This window comes from Cupressus sempervirens, chromosome 8 (assembly GCF_028749045.1).
Source record: "Cupressus sempervirens isolate cs-2001-9-10 chromosome 8, ASM2874904v1, whole genome shotgun sequence".
Lineage (NCBI taxonomy): Eukaryota > Viridiplantae > Streptophyta > Pinopsida > Cupressales > Cupressaceae > Cupressus > Cupressus sempervirens.
This window is the reverse complement of record NC_143125.1, coordinates 307,942,240-307,961,829: the sequence shown is the minus strand read 5'-3', so window position 1 is coordinate 307,961,829 and position 19,590 is coordinate 307,942,240. Positions and strand designations below refer to the sequence as shown.

The 19,590-nt window shown below is 37.1% G+C and overlaps 1 protein-coding gene across 1 annotated transcript in view; it reads right to left on the bottom strand.

The window, feature by feature from the left end:
• Positions 1 to 19,386, bottom strand: part of LOC149542629 (uncharacterized) — a 36,952-nt gene extending 17,566 nt beyond the window's left edge. The window contains exons 1-3 of the mRNA XM_089797512.1: positions 17,209 to 19,386; positions 16,660 to 16,859; positions 16,134 to 16,227 (exon numbers count right to left, since the gene is read on the bottom strand). Coding sequence (XP_089653638.1) covers positions 16,134 to 16,227; positions 16,660 to 16,859; positions 17,209 to 18,738 — 1,824 coding nt within the window. The 5' untranslated portion in view covers positions 18,739 to 19,386. The remainder of the gene's footprint in view (positions 1 to 16,133; positions 16,228 to 16,659; positions 16,860 to 17,208) is intronic.
• Between the last annotated feature and the right edge of the window lie 204 nt (positions 19,387 to 19,590).

Genomic DNA, 19,590 nt, shown 5'->3' with positions numbered 1-19,590 from the left:
TCTATCAAGAACTTTCTAACCTTAATGTCATTGTTCTTCCATTGAATTTACATTCTCATCAAATGGCTCAGGCACATCATCCTCCACTGAGTCTAGAATATCATTTCCGTCCAGTGTAATAAGAACTCTGCATTTTCAAGAGGTCAAGTTGGATGCACCGTCAAGCCTATCTTCAACCTTGAGTCCATTCACCATCTTCGATGCTTAGAAAGACTTATTCAGATGAGAAAAAGAGAAGAAGACTCCACTGCTTGAATGAATCTGATCCTGATTTTTCTTAAACCTGCTCTAATACCATGTCGATTTTCATACCAGAAATGAAGACGAGCAGAAAAACCAAAAAATAATGAAAACGAGACACGGCAGATACCCTGGGAAAACCCTCAACATGCGGGATAAAAACTTAGCCACAAATATATCACTTTATCAATGAATACGCAGAAGTTTGATTTACACTTGACACAAACAATGCCAAACTGAACCAAATGAAAATGGCTCTTATGGCTCTGCAAACAATAATGAATACTCCCTTCATTCGATCACCAAAAACAAAGGATATAAAAACAGTAATATGAAAAATACAAACTCCCCCTAAACATATGAACTTCTCTTCCACATGAAGAGTCGGTCTCTGTCACAATGCAAACCGCTGACACCTCATTGTCTTGATACCAAGACTCTAATCTATTACAATGCAAACTGCTGACGTTACAAAGAAAGCATCTGCCAATATAGGAATTCCCACATCCGTGTTGATTCAACTTCAACCGCAAATGAAACAGCAACATGTTATAGAGATGGCTACAGCAGAAAGATATCTCCTGCAGCTATATCATCAACACCATGTATAAGCTGTACAACTGAATATTTGCACTTTCTCATCAGCCATAAATAACATATGATTTAGCTATAAGTACTAAAAAGATAGAGATTAGATGGAAGCTGTAGATTATAAACTTCAGTAGAATAACCTTATAAAAACTCTCTTGATAAAACTATATATATGCTTGAAGACAGTATTTTTAAAATGTGTTCTTAATTGACCATAGTTTGGAAGCTTGAGGTTTATAAGTTCTAAGTTCCCAATAGCAAAAACAGTATTGTGAGTAGAGATGTCTTATTTGATGAAAATACAATTTTTTTTTTATGATAAGAAAGCCTTTGGAAATTTGCACTAGGAGTTCATGATACACAACCATGCATCCTGCCTAAAACCTAAAAAGCACACAATAAATTTTTTTCTCAAACCTTAACATATTGGAGTATAATATTTAATAAATCCAGGCTGCAGTTTGGGACAATGTTTTGAGACTGTAACAAGAACCTAGTATTCAGCTTGTTAGGACCATGGTATTTTGACCATATCTCAAAACAACATTTTATGCCTTGTATCTTTTAGCAGCTTCCACGTTCCTATCTTCATCTGGGGTATCGTTGGATCTGATGACATGACAGCATCCCATTTGTGCAAGAGATCACTATTCTTGCTTATTTGCTTGCCCTGCTTTGAATGCTAAATTTTTTGCATTGACAATCGTGTTCCGAAATTTCAACATATTAGCAATAAATCTGTGTTTAAGTCAGCAGATTCAATGAGATCTCCATGAAACATACAGAAAACTTGAGCCTTTGTAATTTTCAACACATGTGATTCACTTTAATCATACAATGGGTGGAGAGAATTTCCTCAATAAATTTTTGACCTTTGGACAATAAAAACCCACATTTTATGCCTCAGACTAGTTTTAGATTCTCAATTCCCAATTCTACATTCCACGACATAACACCATTCATAGAACGCATCCTCACTGGCCTCCTTGAATACTCCATTCAAATTTCAAATGCTGGCATCTCTCTGATGCCGGCTAGAAGATCCTCCCAATACCAATTATCCCAATTTCTTTGTAAAATTTGTTTCCCAGATCCTTTAGAATGAATGCCTAGCTTATCTTTTGAAATCTATTAAGTGGCTCATCAATAACTTAAAGCACTTTGGGCGGAAGCCTTTCATTTCATATTTTGGTTATTCGACTATATTGACCTTGAGATGGTATGTTTCAGTGTTACAGGACTCTGAGTTCCGAGCCGAGTCAGGGCTCCAGAGTTTTGTGGCCTCTGGACTCTGACTTGACTAAGTCCTGCAGAGTGCTGCCAGGACTCAAAAAGACCGTGGACTCTCATAACTTGGCAAGTCCTGTGGCCAAGAAATCCGCTGCAGCCAGCTGAACCATAAAGTAAAATAATAAACATTTTTTAATTTTTTTAATCATTTTTTTGGCTTTTATGGTCATAGTGCATAGCAAGTTCCAAAAATTTGTAATGGTGATTCCCAATAAGGCAACAAACGTTAAGAAGTAAAAAATTTCTTGCATGTAGCAGGTTTAAAACATAACAAGTTGTCAATAAAGCAAATTACGGATAGGATTTCGCTAAAAAAATTGCCAAAAAAGTAGTGTCATATCATAGACTGTAAGTGTAATCACAAAGCACTGGGACCCGGTATTAAAAATTTAAAACAGCACTATCAAATTGAAAGCATTGCAACAAATAAAATGTTCTCCTTTTTAAAGAACTGGGCATCTTGAGAACAATAAAAGAACAGTTTTATGGTTTGTGAAAGATTGAAAAAAAACACGTTTGTTAAACAAGTTATTTGACATAGTTAAAAGATGATAACATTTGAGGAATTATATATTTGATATCATTCCAAAAACTCATAATGATCTTTCTAATCTACTAAGAACAAAAAATTTAAGTGAAGATGTTATGAAATAACTTGCATAGTAGAAGAATATAAAATAAAATATGTTGTAAACGCTTGATAATGATATACCACTTCAAGGGAGCAACCTCATAGTTCACTTCAAGGCAAATACCACCAACGATCTTCGACATGAACACAATACTCAACATGATGATAATAAATAACATGTACCTTTTATATAAATTTAGTTTAACTTCTTTCCTTCAAAAATTCACATTTATACTTATGTGATGAATGCAGTGTAAAACCAGTATGTTGGGACACAATTTCCAAGACAAGAGGACAATGGGCTTCAATTTTGGAACGACAGTGAGGGGAGGATAGGGTAGTGTTGTGAGGTTCTCAAACCATCACCTCAAAACTTTGGTGACCCCTTTTTTTTAATCGCCTTGGCAAATTTTTTGAGTTGTCCAAAACAATTTGATTTGATTTTTGAGATTTTTTTAAGCCATTGACACCTTCAAGCCAGTGGGGAGAGGCTTAGCTTATTTTCACCCGGTTCCAACTTGATTTTCCAGAACGACCAATTTCATCCTTAGGCCAGACAAAATTTTAAGAGACAACATTTGGCAGGATAAAATTGTAAATTTGTACTTTAGACATTTTCTTTTGAAAATCTGGATATAATTGTGTAAATTTGATTAATTTTCAAAAGGGAAACTTTGTTAGATTTGAGTTTTGGAAAATCTTAAATTTTTCTTTGGTGACAAAATTAATTTTGTAGAGATGAAACCAAATTACAAAATCAATTTTAGGCTCTAGAAGTGATTTTACTTTTGTCAAAAAAAATTAATGGCATAGCAAAATCAATTTGGACAAAAAATTGCAAAAATTGGCTTTAATGGATTAAAATTGCCTTGAAAACTTTTTTGCCAGTTAATGAAATTGGTAATTTAATGTTGAAAAATGGCTTTTGGTTAGCCAAAATCCAATTTTAATGACATTAATTACTAGATCTTCATTAAATTGAAGTATTTAACATCTCCAAGGCATTATTTAATTTCTTTTTGCAATTTGGATCTAACTGGCAATTTAAAAAAGCAATTTTTATTTTGGCAAAGTTAATATTTAGCTAAGTATTTAATTGTGGGCCATAATTTTGCATTAATTATTGTTTTTCTTGCTCCCAGGGTCCAAGTCGGCCAGCTTGGAGGGAGTAGGAAAGTTGGGTATAAGAGGAAGCCTCTCTCCCATTTCCTCCTCACTTCTCACTTTTCCTCCTCAAGGTGTTGGCGATTTTAGCAAGAGCAGTCCTCTCTCCATTTTGGGTGAATTTAGACTTGGAGCAGCTCTTCTCCTCCTTGGCGATTTCTCTTGGGAAGCAAATGTTTTGCATTTTTGGGCAATTTTGCTTGCAATCAACCATTTTCAAACCTTGGCGATTTCTCTTGGAGGCAGATTTTTGCAATATTTGGTGATTTTTCTCTTTCTATTAGGGCATACCCTAGGTGACTTTTTGAGGGCAGAATTTTACACTATTGGCATTTTTTGAGGGCAGATCTAATTTTTTGTGCCATAGGCGATTTATGATGGAGGTCTGATTTTCTACATTTGGGATTGCATTTTTACATCAGACCTAGGCGATTTTAGTTTGGAGAGGAGATACAAGGTGAAAGTCTGATTTTTGTGGACAAATGGTGGATAGATACAAGTGTTTAAATTTATGATTTGCAAGAGGGTTTGAAATTCTCAAGGTTTGATCCTAAATTCCAAAAGAGTCAAGATCTGGCTATTGGTAGAGGTGACTTTTAATCATTTAGAGTTGAAAGGGGTCCTTAAGCTGACTTCCTTCTTTCGTTCTAATCTAAGGATTGCCTCTCTTGGTTCTGCTAGTGTAATTGTCCACCACTTTACCATCCCGTAATAGGGTGACGAGATGGAGGATGTTAGTACAAGCAAGAATCCTAAGGGGACAAACACTAAGAAAGACAAAGAGGATATGATGCCCAAAACACCTTTCTTCTCGAAAATGAAGCAAATAACTGACACCAATATTGGTACAGTAGACATGATACGGGCAAAAAACAGACTAAAGGAAGGACAATCCCCTTTGGCAAAGAAGATATACAGAAGGCGATTGCACATCACAGCCCAAGCGTCGATACTTCCATTACAACCATGATGAGCAACGTTGGGATGGCACTTGATTTTGAAGACATCAGAGAAGAGGACATCAATGAAGCAAAGCTTGAATCGAGATTGGATGAGCTAGGAAAGGTTACTATCAAGAAGAGACATTTGAACACCCTTTCCTCCCTCAATGCTTTCGTTGGATTCGCAAAAGAGTATGAGAAGGATCATGAGAAGACACTACAAGCAGCAAACAGTGTGATGAAATTGGCGGAGTTCAAGATGAAGTATACACCTTGTCCTCCCATGGAGGAAGTCAATGAAAGGCTAGCTAATTTCATTGCCTTAGCTAAAAGAATGAAAGAAAAAAGGAGAGTTATATTAGAAGATCATTTAATGTAAGCCCAAGTGGCAATTTCTCTTTCTTCTAAGACAGGACAAGTGTCTATTTCTGATTGGCCGCCATTTTGGTGTCTTCTCATTGGTTGCTACTTTTCCACTTTTTTCATTGGTCCATTGACGAGGTGGCGTCTTCTCGTTGGCCAATGAGGTGGCAACCCTAATTAGGGTTTCTAGGATTCAATCTGGATCATCAGTTTTGCTTTTGATCTCTACCATCAGTTGTAATTTTGGCCTCTATGAAAGGCCATTTGCTCTCATTTGTAAGGGTCGGAGAAAATTGTTGCATAAGATAATGCCAAAATCACTTTCTTTCTCATTGTTGTGACTTGCATGGTGATTAAGAGCCTTTGGTATTATTGCATGGTTTCTACTTCCAAATAGTTAAGAGTAACATTTGTGAGGGAGTTATGTTGGAGGATTGTTGCCAAAAATACTATCAAAATTGTTCTCTATTCATTGTTGTGACTTGCATGATGGATATACATAATCATTTTGGTGTACTGCATGGTTCTTTTCATGTCTCAAATTAAAATAGGATTTCATTTCATGTTGTTAGAGTAGAAGTAGATGGCTAATTGTATGGTGATGTTAGTGAATGTTTGATAAGGATCAATACTAGACCACTAGCATCCTAGTGGCTTGTTGGGAAGCCTTGTGTGGCAAACTAGTTTATTTTTCCTTTGAATCATTGCATCTGTGAAGGTGGGGCCACTAGTTAGCTTTCATTAGATTCGATCCCCGTCCATTCACTAACCTTCCCATTCATAGGAGTAGGAGTAGAATAGTGAGTAGTTGAAGGAGTAGGAGTAGAACAGTGAGTAGTTGAAGGAGTAGGAGTAGGATAGCGAGTAGTTGGGTAGTCGAATTTCACTCTAAGAAAGTTAGGAAGGTAGAAGTCATTAAAACCATTATCGCCTCCTTGCACAATCAACATTATCTGGCGCTACATCCTCCACCAACACCTTCACCATCACACAAAAAGCCCAAGTCATCCTCGAATGAATAGCATAAGGCCGCCTACATGATTACCAGCAAATCACATCGATAAAACTGAGCAAGTATCCACAAGTGTAAGGAACATTGGAGTTATTCTCATATCCCATGAGCAATAACTTTTCAAGAGAGGAATTGTATGTTTGATACTCCATATCAAATATTCAATTACAAATATGTTATGTAGTGGTACAAAAACTCACATCAACAAGTAGGGCGGGGTGTTGTGTGCTATACATATAGAACTTGAAATGCTAGTTATGAAATGATGTTTGAATATAACATGCCAAATTAAAATACTTGAACATAGAAAAATTGCAACATGAACTAGAACTGTTGAACATTCAATATAGTAACATAGTACATACCCAATAGTAACATTCAAAAATCAAAATTGAAATAGAAATTCAAGTCCCCATCCGAGCAGCGGCGTGGTTGCAAAATGGCAAAGGTGGAGGGTACTCAGGTACTCCAAGCACCCGATGCCGGGACGTCTCAAGAATGGGTACTTTGAGGTTTGGGAGGGGGTGTGAGTCCCCATGTTTCATTGGATCAATGTAAACTCGTGTCTGCGTGCAAAGTTCCTTCTATTTATCTCAATTATTGTGTCTTTGATGTTAATTGACTAAATGATGCATAAAGAAACTTTTAAATCCTTAAAAATCTTTGGATTTCTTAGGGTTTTCAATTTGCTGAGTTTGAATCCAAGTCCGAGCCCAAAACCAGCTTGCTGAATCCGAGACAAGTCTGAGTCTTTTAACTATGGTATAATTTATCTGTGCAAAAAAAACGCAAGTCTGGAAGATTTTATCACTCAGTCAATTGGACTCAACAAATGTTGAATACAGATTATCTGTTGATTCATCTAATTCTTGATATTTGCTTTTGATTATTGACTTGAAAAAATTATTAAACTGACCAGCCAATCATTGCATTTAGATTTCCAAATGATATGTTTTGAAACTTGTAATCTGACGCAGACACATCTTACTATTATCTACCAGAAAATCATTATTTCAGCATATGCCTGACCACGATAATCCAAATGGATGATGCATTGTGCTTTCACTTTCTTTGGAGGTTCTGATTGGATGGTTGAGGATACTGCATCATGATTGTGAATATCAGGCTTAACAATTTTCTCCTTTTTTGCTAACAACCCACTCTACCCATAGAGGCACAGTAACTATAAAGTCTTGTGAAGAAACTATTCAATCCAAGGAATGAGCTGACTGACTTCCAGTCTTCGTAATAACTTCAAGATTTGCAATTGGTTTTGTAAAGATGGAGTTGAACCATTAGTCTCACCCCTCATGCGTACATTAGCAGCACCTCCTTAAGAAATGACACCTTGAAACATTGTCTAGTAAGCTTAGGTCTTTCAAGGCCTTGCAAGGTATTAGGTTATCCTTCATAAGTGGTACTGATCAGCAAAAATATGGTCCTGTGATGTTACCAATAAAGACAAAAGAGTCCAAGGTTACATCATCCCCGCTTGCATGGATTATGGGAGAAGCGGGCTGTATGAAACTTATATTTTGAGGAACAACTGGCAATTTGCAGCCATTAGAAAGAAAGTATGCAATTTTCCAAGCAAATCCAGCATTCCTTCTGCAAGATTTTCCTATTTTCTTCTTCTTCCATGGGTTATCATCATCTCCATTGCCTCTAATCCTACTTGAAATGCTGGTGACGCTTGATTTTTTATGAGGAATGAAAGTAGGTTTACGATTGATGAGGGTTTCTTTGGATATGGGATCTAGTTGAGTCTATATCATCATTAGTTGTCGGTATGCTAGTACATTATGCAATCCATTTTGCTAAAAAGATAGTTCAGCTACTTGTGAACTTTATTCAATCTTCAATGTTAATCAACTCGCTTTGAAACAATCTACCTTTCACGCTGGTTCAATGGAAATCCATCTTCGAAACAAAATAGGAGACTCAAAAAAGCCTTCCTCCACTCAAACATTGCTCCAAACTTTGATTTGGCCAGATTAGCTTATTCCTTCAACAAGAGATTGGTAGTCTTGTCATTGAACCTTCCCATCATTGCAATTGACCAAACTACCCACCACAAAAGAAGCTGAATGTGTATGCCACCCAGAACTTCTTACATCTTTTCTCAAGAAAATTTAAGTTACACTGGGTAGTCTTATACATAGAAGCCGAAATCAGGAAAATATCATGATAATACCTAATTAATCAAGAATCACACTCTGAGCCAATATTTCCACCAGAAAATTGGCAAAAATTGATCAACTTTAGTCAACGATTTCTATCCAAAACACCATAATTTTTTCAGGTATAAATTGGTTTGAAATCGGAATTAATCGGGAAAAGGAACACACCCAAAAAAACACTTGTAAAAACCCTAAAACGAACGAATAGCAGTAACTACTTCATATAAACACGGGTTTATGCCAGTCAGAGAGCACACATAGCCAACAGAGACACAGCCGCGGGTTGCAGTCGAGTTCTCAAAATCATTTCATCTCAAAGGAAAGGGCGCTGTCTCAAAGGAAGCAGATACAGGTATGGTTGATTTCATGACTATTTTCAGGTTGATATATTGTATATTGTCTATTTGTTGATTTCATCGATAAATAAATACACAGTATATTATTTGTTAATTTTGTCAATAAATATAAATTTAACGTTTACTGAAAATAAATTGTTTCATATTGTATTTTCGTATTGTAGATTAATTTTCATTGTTCTCTATCGAAATATATATAGTATATACAGAAATAAATATTTCAATTTTACTGTATACATATAAAATTACACAGAAATATATTTTTATATATAAATATATCTATGAAACCTTTTTATAGTTCTGCAAATATATATCTGTATAAACTTTAAAGACATATTTCTATAAACATATATCTGTTAATATCTATTTTTACAGATATAAATTTTTCAGAAGTATATTTATAGATATATGGATATATTTAGACATTTAGAGTGTGAACTATATTTTCATACATATATTTATACAAATAGGCCATCCAAGGGGGAGAGACTTGAAAAGTTTTGATAGAAACAATATCAGTTGCTCAACTCTCTCCAAACCAAAAAAAGGCAGAAACTGGAAATCTTTGGGGTTTAGTGATATCCTGCTGGGTGATTTTGAGATCAAGACTTTTGGATCTGCTATTTTCTCCTCATTATGGAAAGCTTTGGCTCAAGTCATGGGCTTCTTAGTGATAGACATGCCATTGGACGCTCTCCGACATATTCAGTGGTAGACAGATATCTTTGGTGGGGGATTATGTGAAACCACAAATCTCTTGCTCTGACTCAGTGTTGTTCTGCTCGGATTTTGAACTCTTTCAGTATCTCTTCTGTTGATGATCTTCTGATTAATAACTGCCTAGGTCCATCGGATTATCTATGCTCAAAATACAACATCCCTCCCTCGCACAAGAAAACATGTACTTTGATTTGTAAAGCAGCAGGGTCTTTCGTTCCTGACAAAATTGTTTCTGATAGACGGTTTTTGAAATGGATGTAATAACCCCAACCGGTTATAACTTCTTCAAATACCAAATTCTTTTATACTTCAGCTGTTTGACATTTCGTCAAACACTTTGCAAGCAAGAGATATATTGCATATGTAAATTCTGATTGCTTTCTAAATGCCAAACTTTAATAAATATGCTTCCAAAGAACACACCAAACAACTAACAATAAAGATGCAATTGTTTTTTAATAACATTGATTACAAGGAGGAAAATATGCATCTACATCAATTAGACATTAGGGCAACAAATTATGATATAAAACTCTGATATAAATTAGATTACAATAGATTTTACAAACCCTAACAATGCCCTAAGTATCTACTCTCAAACAATGCAAACTGTAGTAGATAAAAACCTAGAATTGCTCCAAAAACATGAATTCTCCTATAGCAAATTCCAACTTATTCCTTACTCCACAAAGCTAGCCCTAGGCCACAAATTTGGCACAATGAAAAGACTGATTTGTCCTCTCCAACAGTCGCAACCCTTCAGAAGATATTTCACGACCTCAGTTATGCTCAATGGGAGTGTTTGTTCCCAACGATCAATATAACAAGTGCAGAAACCCTTGGCTCCACAAGCTATCCGAAAGAGTAGATGGCAACACATTTAATGCTCAACAATGAGGCTGCCCTACCTATTTATTCTTTTCTTTCATCCTTCTAGAAAGAAATAAAATATTATTTAATTGCACTCTCTAGAAGCTTCCCCCTTTCCAATACAATAATTAGTTGTATTTCTAGAAAATGCACTCTCTAGAAGCTTCCCCCTTTCCAATACAATAATTAATTGTGCTTCTAGAAAATTAAATTAATTAAATATAAAATCACCTTTTAATTTTAATTTATTTCACGACTTTATAAGAAATTAATTTAATCAATTTCTCCTTATTTCTCCACTTAGCCTTCGGAGAATGTAAAGGCTAAGAACTCCACTGAGATGCTAAAAAGATGGGGACATTACAGTCCGCCCCTCTTGAAATTGCTTGTCCCCAAGCAATCTCAACTCTGGATGCTACAAAACTTCTTCACTCTCCCAAGTGGCATCCTCTACTGGCAGGTCCTTCCACTTCACCAAGTACTCCCTGATAGTACGTCTCCTCAAATTCCTCTCCCTAAACTCAATGATAGCCTCTGGTACTAAAACCAATTTCCCCTCATCGTCCAAGGGTGTAAGCACTTTAGAAGGAACAATATGGTGTCCTAATGCCTTTTTGAGACGTGACACATGAAAAATATTACGGACTCTACTCTCTACCAGTAAATCCAACTCATAAGCCATCTCTCCAACTCTCCTAATCACCCTAAAAGGCCCATAATAACGTGGCTTAAGTTTTTCAACACCAGTCTTCTCAAGAGTGGACTGGCGATAAGGCTACAGCATCAAATATACCATATCACCTACCTCAAAAGTCCGCCCAATCCTCTTCTGATCAACATACTGCTTTTGTTGATTTTGTGCCTTGGTGATATTATCCTTAAGAGCCTTCACAATGTCCTGGCTCTCCTGTAATAAGTCTTCAGCACTAAGCACTCTACTATCTTATAGCAACAAATCCATGAAACTCGGTGCCTCATATCCATATAATGCCATGAATGGTAACATCTGGATAGACATGCGATAAGTGGAATTATAACAATATTCACATAGATATATCCACTTAACCCAAGCCTTTTGTTTCCCTGCTATGTAAATCCTAAGGTATCCCTCCACCCATTTGTTCACTATCTCTATCTAACCATCTGTCTGGGGGTGGTAGCTAGTACTCAAAGTGAGCTCTATCTCGCACAATCTGACAACTCCTGCCAAAAGTGACTCATAAACCTGCTATCCCTATCGCTGACAATGCTCCGAGGTAAACCATTCAACCTAAATACCTCTCTGAAGAATAAATCTGCCACCTGTGTAGCAGTGTATGTAGTGTTGATTGGAAAGAAGTGCACAAACTTTGTAAGTCGATCAACAACAACATATATATAGTCTCTACCTGGGCTCTCAGTAGTCCTATGATGAAGTCCTTGGATAAACACTCCAACTTCCTGTCAGGAATTAGAAGTGGTTTAAGTAAGCCAACTGGGTAAGAGTGCTCTTGCTTATTCTACTGCCAAGTAGGACACTCTCTAACATATTGCAACACCTCATCTTTGAGCCATTTCCAAGAAAAACACTCATGAATTTGCCGGCAGGTTTTGTAAAAGCCTGAATGTCCTATCATAGGTGAGTCATGATAAACTCTCAACACCATCCTCTTCACCTTTGACCCTGGCACCAAATAAATGTGCCCTTTGTAAATGATGATCTCATTCACAAGGGTGAAATCAATATTCTGGATCGATCCATCTATGAATCCCGATGCCCATGCATCCTTCGCATACTCTGCAAGGATCAAATGTCTCCAATCCTCTGATATATCTGTCATCAAGCTCAAGTGGGGTCTTCGTGACAAGGCATTTGCTACTACATTCTGTGTCCCCTTGAAATAGATAATATCAAAATCATATGCCTATAATTTACTTACCCATTTCCGTTGCCTGTCATTAAGATCTCGCTGCCCCAAGAAATGTTTCAAGCTATTGTGGTCGATTTTATGCTAAATTTGCTACCCACTAAATACTACCTGAATTTGGCCAAAGCATGCATTATGGCCAACATTTCCTTATCGTAAATGCTGAAGCTCCTCTCAAGCTCCCTAAGCTTCCTACTCTCATAAGCAATCAGGTACTTGTCATGCATAAGCACTGCTCCAACACCTTCGCCAGATGCATCACATTTCAACTCAAAAGGTTTGCTAGAATCTAGTAATGCTAGCACTAGACAAGAAGTCATCAACTCCTTGAATTTATCAAAACACTCCTGTGCCTCAAGAGTCCATAAGAAAGCCCCCTTTCTCATCAAGTCCATCAAGGGTGCTGCATGCCTGGAATATCCACTAACAAACCTCCTATAGAACCCACACAACCCCAAAAATCCTCTCAACTGTGTCAGGTTCATTGGAGTAGGCCACTCAATAATAGCACGAATCTTTTCAAGATCCGTGCATACTCCCTGAGCACTGATAATGTGACCCAGATATAATAACTCTGATAATCCCAAATCACATTTGGACTCCTTTGCATACAAGGAATCCCTACTTAGAATGCTCAACAGAATGTCTAAGTGCTGCACATTCTCATCCCATGTCCTACTATACACCAAGATGTCATCAAGACTAACACAAATTTCCTATTTTAGAATTTGTCTCAAAGTTCATTTGCAAAAAAGTATTCTAAATTTGCCCTCATAACTTGATGTCATCATGTATGATAACATTATCTGATGCTCAATGCATTGCTTTGGTAAAATGATACCATGTGATTATGTTTGGTTTCATAGCCAGTTTTATTTGGACATGTGAAATTTAAATGGATCGTAACTGTATGTATATTCCAAACCTACACCAATATTATGAGACATTTTGTGTTTAGACCTTTCAACAAATATTAAAATCACCACACTTGAAAGGCAAATTTCAATGATAGAATTTAGGATGCAAGAAGCACACCAATTTCAAAATCAAAAAATTCATCCTGGGAGTCAAGAAATTGTAGAATTTCTTGATCAGAATGCATGCATCTTTGTTCTTGATGTTGCAAGGCAACAAGTATAAGCCTGATACAGAAAATAGAACTTCTTTGAGGCATTAATCTTTCTAGCCCAGGATCCCATTGGAATGATTTCAGTTTTTCAATCAGTCAGTATATAGGTTAGGCCATTGCAAAAATAAGTAAAGGTCAAAGCTGCTTAGAAGTTCATTTCACTCAAAATTATTGCTGTGTATCCATTAGCAAAACTTCCTAAGTGATCTGAGAACAAAAATGAAAATTGTTATCAATATCAGCAACAATAAAATTTTCCGCTTTCATCAAACGGTGGATTATAGCTTTCATTCAGATCTTTTTGTTCAGCAGATTCATGTATTGAATCTCTATTCACCCACTTGTTGACTTGCCAAATTCAATATGAAGAGACCCATGATCAGGTTCACTTGTTGATTTGATACAAATATGTTGGAAGCCAAAGCAATCAATGGATCCAGCTGTTCAAGCCAAATTTGTCATCGGATAAATCATTGGTGTTCTCCCCAGAATATAATAGAGTGAGTTGATAAATTGGACCTACTCATTTATAAGCGACTGAAAAAACATGTAGAGAAACCTGCTAAGATACTGGCGCAAATGGAATCAAAAAGTGTCATATCTTACTTTTGTAAAATGCCATCAATCAGTCATATAGTCCTAAGTTGCATTAAGCAAAGAGAGAAGCACAATAACCATTCAGGCCTAACATTGCAATTTAATCTCAATAATCCCTTTTCTTTTATCTAAAGCTTCAACTATTACAAACAGAATTTGCTTTCAAATACATAAGACCAGGTATAATTTGCAGACTCGGACTCAGAATACTCGGCAAGCCCAAATTTTTTGACTTGGCCAAAACTCAGCAAAAACAAGGGTTTATTGGAGGGGCAAAAGCAGTGGGCAAAAGCAGTGTTGTAAACTTTCCTTAAAAACCTTGTTATATACGCATCTTGACTTCTGCTTTAACCTTCCCCAGCACATTTTATCCTGCTGTTTTAACCCATGCTGGCACAATTCAATCCCATGTCACCAATTTTTACCTCAGAATCGAAACACAATTAGTTCAGCTTAAATCCAGCGATTTTTCCTCTGGTCTGCAGAGACTATGAGATAACTTGTGTTTACTCACCCAGCTGAAAAATTCAAGAGCATTCATAGGGTTTTTTATCCATGAGACCAGTTATGTTGTCAAGTAGACAGTAATGTGTTCAATTAGTCATGCTTAGAAACAACATTACAATCTATTAGAACTATGCTTGACATCCTTGGAGGAGGGAAATTGAGATTGTAAACAGATTAGTGCAAGGACTGTCTTTGCCATAGGAATGTTCGTGCATGGGTTGCAAACAAAAGTACCTTCGTTAAAATATGCAATTGTTAAAACTTTGCATTACTGCCTTGAGTAGCAAGCACAAATAACCAATCAAACTCACAATCCTTGATGCCATAAAAGAAAGCAACTGAAGAACTAATAAGATCAGGAAAGGACACAGAAGAATCTTAAATTAGAACAGAAATTTAGATCTCAATATGAAGATTTGCAAAACAAGTTCCAACATGGAACTATCTGCTTGAGACTAAATCTTTATCAGCAATCCATTAACAAATGTATTGTTAGAGCAAAATTCTTTAAACAACAAAGAATTCACTAGGTTTTATACAGCTAAAATTTAACTCTAGTTATGTCCTCAACCAAAAATTTATATACCATTATAAATACTTGGAGATTAGTACATGACTCGGTTGACAAAAACAATAAGAGTTGCAAACCTTGAGAAGGGATGTGTGTGTGTGTGTGTGTCTATATATGTGTGTGTGTGTCTGTATGTATCTATATACGTATATGTATGTATGTGTGTGTATGTATAGTCTAGGCATACTCCTTTCACAGCAGTAGAAAGTAGACTCTGTTAAATTGCAATATGAAGTCTTCCTTAAAGTTGCTCCATAGATCCTTTGTCTTCTCTCGTCACATCCTTGAGTGGATACATCTCTATCTGAAGCTAATAAACTTAGATCAGACTTAGGATGACATTTTTGAAAAACTATAAGCTATACCTCTTAGTAGAATAAACAATTCCTGAGGTAAAATTTCTCACATACAAGACACCAAGGTTTCAGATACATTGTGTGTGTGTCTATATATGTGTATGTGTGTGTGTCTATATATGTGTATGTGTCTGTGTGTCTGCGTGTGTATGTGTGTATCTATATATGTATATGTATGTATGTGTGTGTATGTATAGTCTAGGCTTACTCCTTTCACAGTGGTAGAAACTAGACTCTGTTAAATTGCACTATGAAGTCTTCCTTAAAGTTGCTGCATAGTTCCTTTGTCTTCTCTCATCACATCCTTAAGTGGATACATCTCTATCTGAAGCTAATAAACTTAGGTCAGACTTAGGATGACATTTTTGAAAAACTATAAGCTACACCTCTTAGTAGAATAAACAATTCCTGAGGTAAAATTTCTCACATACTAGATACCAAGGTTTCAGATACGTATATAATGTCACTAGACATATGATTATTCCTAAAAACAGAGAATGCTAAGTGTGGACAAATTTTTATTGACTCAGTAATCCTATACATAATTATAATCTGGGTTCTGAAACACCTCATTTTCTTTTCAAATGCTTTTCAAGTATAAATATTATGTCTCCCATTCGCTACCCTGCTTCTTAATAATTAGATTTTTTGTCCACGTCTTAAACATAAAAAGCATGAATTCAAAAGGTAGATGCACAAAAAACTGACCTTGTATCTCTCCATTCCAATATGAAATAACCGAATACCACGAGCTCGTAGAAAATCCAAATTTTCTTCCGGATATGGTTCAGAACAAAGACAACTAGAATCCCCAATACATCGAGAAATTTAATTAGAAGTGTGGAACATAATTGTTTATCGATCAATAAGTGCAATACATATATTTCAAAATCTCAGAAAAAATATAAGAAAATATTACAAGGATTTGAAAAACTTTTTATTAATGACATAGGTAGCACTGAAATGGCATATGAACAGGCATGGAAAGAAAATGCACTAATAATACGTATTCTCCTCTTCTCTCAATTTAAAGGAATTTTATTGGATTATACAAAACCAGTGGAATTCAGACTGTATAAACTAAATTCCCTCATGAACCATTGAAATAAACTCAAAGATAATGGTGATCATTTCACTTGCCTTATTTGTAACAAACACATCTTAGTAGTTTTAGAAAGTAACCATAATTGAATTTCAAGAAGAGGCATATGTAGTTTTTTCCCAGAATACTCACAGGATAGAATTGAGATGTAAGGTCTCCAAAAATGGAAAGTTCTTTCTGGTTGGGAAACTTGATCTGTAAACTCGCTTATCAACCATGGCAAAATTTGTGGGAGGAACAAATCTCTCATTGTATCCTTCCAGCTGGCGTGGCACAAACTCTCCCTCTTTGGCCATGTGTTCGCATCTAGACATTCCACTACCTTGTTTCAACTGCAGTATATCCATGAAGCAGATCATTTCCTCTTCACTTGATTTAAAAACGAAAATAAAATGGGAACTGCTAGAATCAACAGTCAAATGCCAAAATTTCAAGCTCAAATGACCCTCTCATTAGCCCATTTCTTCTCTGACTGTTGAATCCAGATAAGAGATAAGATCCTCTAATCATGACTTTGTAATGAAAGATGTGCTCCATGAATCACAAAAACTCTCCCAGAACACAGCTACTACTCAATGATGTTCAGAGAAGATTTAAAAAGATAGCAAGTTTACAGAAGGATTTGACCAAAAATACTTATGATAGATTAAAACAAATATATAGTGAACCACTGTGCCATACCTCTTTGATGCCCTGGACCATAATTGAAGCAACGTGAAGTTGAGTATCAAGGAGCTTTTTTATTTCCTCTGTTCTAGCCTTCTCCATATTTGTGACTGCGTTGGCCAATTGTGTCATGCTTCTTTCCAATTTTTGTCCAAATGACCTCAAAGGGACCCTTTTCTTTTTAGGACGTTTGTCTTCCTCCCTAGCCCCATTTAATGGGGAGGCTGATTTTGTCTGTATAGAAGGCTCCTCTTGGTTTGACTCATTGGATGCTGCGTCACATGTCGTATCTACATCATTTGGACATTCTTCTTCATTAGAATCATTCTGAATATCATTCTGCATAGTTGGAGATTTTGATGATTTTTGAACAACGTGCTCTACATGCCGAAAGAAAGCCCATTTAGATGGTTCATTGCGCTGCTTTTCCTTGTTGTACATTTTCTTGAGACGATGCCATTTGTACTTGCATTGCATGCCAGTATAGTCAGTGCCGCACACAGCATTCACTGCAGCAGCAATTCTATCCCAGTGCTTCTTTCCAAGCTGCCCACGGTGTTTGTCAAAACAAAGATCTTCAAACTTCCTAAGCAAAGCATCTACTGCCGTATTCGGCCAAAGCTCTTCCTTCTGCACCTTGGTGACCTCTCTCTCTTTCCTCTTTCTCACTTCAGTCACTTGACTTGGGTTCCTGAGCATATTTGGCGATTGCATGAGTTCCTCAATATTGATAACATGAGATCTCACCCACTGGGGAGATGCCTCACTCACTGCCTGCAGTGGTCTGGGATTGCTAGCATTGTCCTGTAGTTGAACAAAACCTTGTCTGTATGGGCTCAACATGAACCTCTCATACACTGCTCTGGGGATGCCCACTGGCTCCTGCCTGTTAGAATTCTCCTGAGCAACTCTGTGTTGCTCTCGTGGCAAAAGACTGCCACTTCCATTTACGTTTCCACTTCCACATCCGATTTCTCGAGACCTTGAAGGCGTCCCCCCATCTTCCTTCCACTCTATAGAGGGAACATACGGCCCTAACCCACTTCCAGTTGGATATGCAGGAATGGGGAACCGTGATCGCGGGGGTTCCATTGCAATGTGATTCCCCTGAGACTGACAGGGCACCAACGCCCTATTACTGCCACCTTTATGCCAATTGCCAGGGTAATCTAGGGGCACTGCCAGAGGAGGGGATGGCACAGCCCCTTCAGGACTGCTCTTCATGAAACCATGATCAGAATTGGGAGAATTTGCCGTTTTCAATGAATTGGGCATTGACTCCTCCTGATTATGACACTCGTTAATAAGAGGGGAGCCTGGTTTCACCTTCTCTCCAGTTGTTCTAACATTGGACTCTTTCTTATCATTGCTTTCATTGGGTTGTTGATGATGAGCTTCCTTAGTGTTTCTGTTGTTGTGGTTATCATTGTCAGTTTCATCTTTGTTATGGGATAGTTCTGCGATTTGCAGAGAGGCAGAGTATTTGGGTTTTTCATCAGGGGGGTCTTCTAATAGCTGCAGCGTTTTCTGAGAATCGCGTGCCATGTATAAAGTGGAAAAAAATCTTACCCGCCTACTAGATTATTAACATGAATAAAAACAACTGAGAAAACTATCGAAGTTGTTTTTACTCACAGTTGAGATGGGGAAATTGGGAAAGATTAGTCCGAATGAGGTTACTCAAAAAAGAAGAAAGAAGAGACCTCTCGCCCACGCTTCGACCACCAAGCAGTCGCTGGCAACGACACCAGGAGAGAAAGAGAGGAGCCAAAATTAGGCAGTGAAGGGTCGCATGCGGTGACAGATACACAATGCGTATACGTACAACTTGTCTTTCTCCAGCGGTGTGTAGGCGACGGTGCCGCGATTTGCTTAAAAGCCCACAGCTACGGATCACACGACACCCTTTAGGTTGTCATTTACGTTGACAGTATTGGACTTTTGTGCGTTCAAAACACGGGGAAGAGCGATGTGCGTTGTGGATGGGGACCGCGCTCCAGCAGAGGAAATGATGGCGACGCGGCAGAGAAGAAACAAACTACTGATTATGAGTGCTTCCGTGACTCGGCATGGGATTCTCATTATTCGTGCCTTCCATCGTCATCTTCCTCTTCGACGCTCTTCTTACCAATTTCTTTCTAACCATTTCTCTCTTTGCAAATTCCCTTCAAAGAAAGGGAATTACTCAAATAACTAGCACACACACCTTATGCAATGGGTACATTATGACATGTTTCAGTTAGGATAAACATTTGGAGGATTTTTTTCATATATTTATGGAGCTGATAAGATGCATAGGTAAATTTTCCTTCTCCCTTCCTCATATTTGTCCCTCTTTGAATGTTTTAGTTCAAGGATTCGAAGAACTAGTCTCTACATGCAAGTTCAAGGATTTGA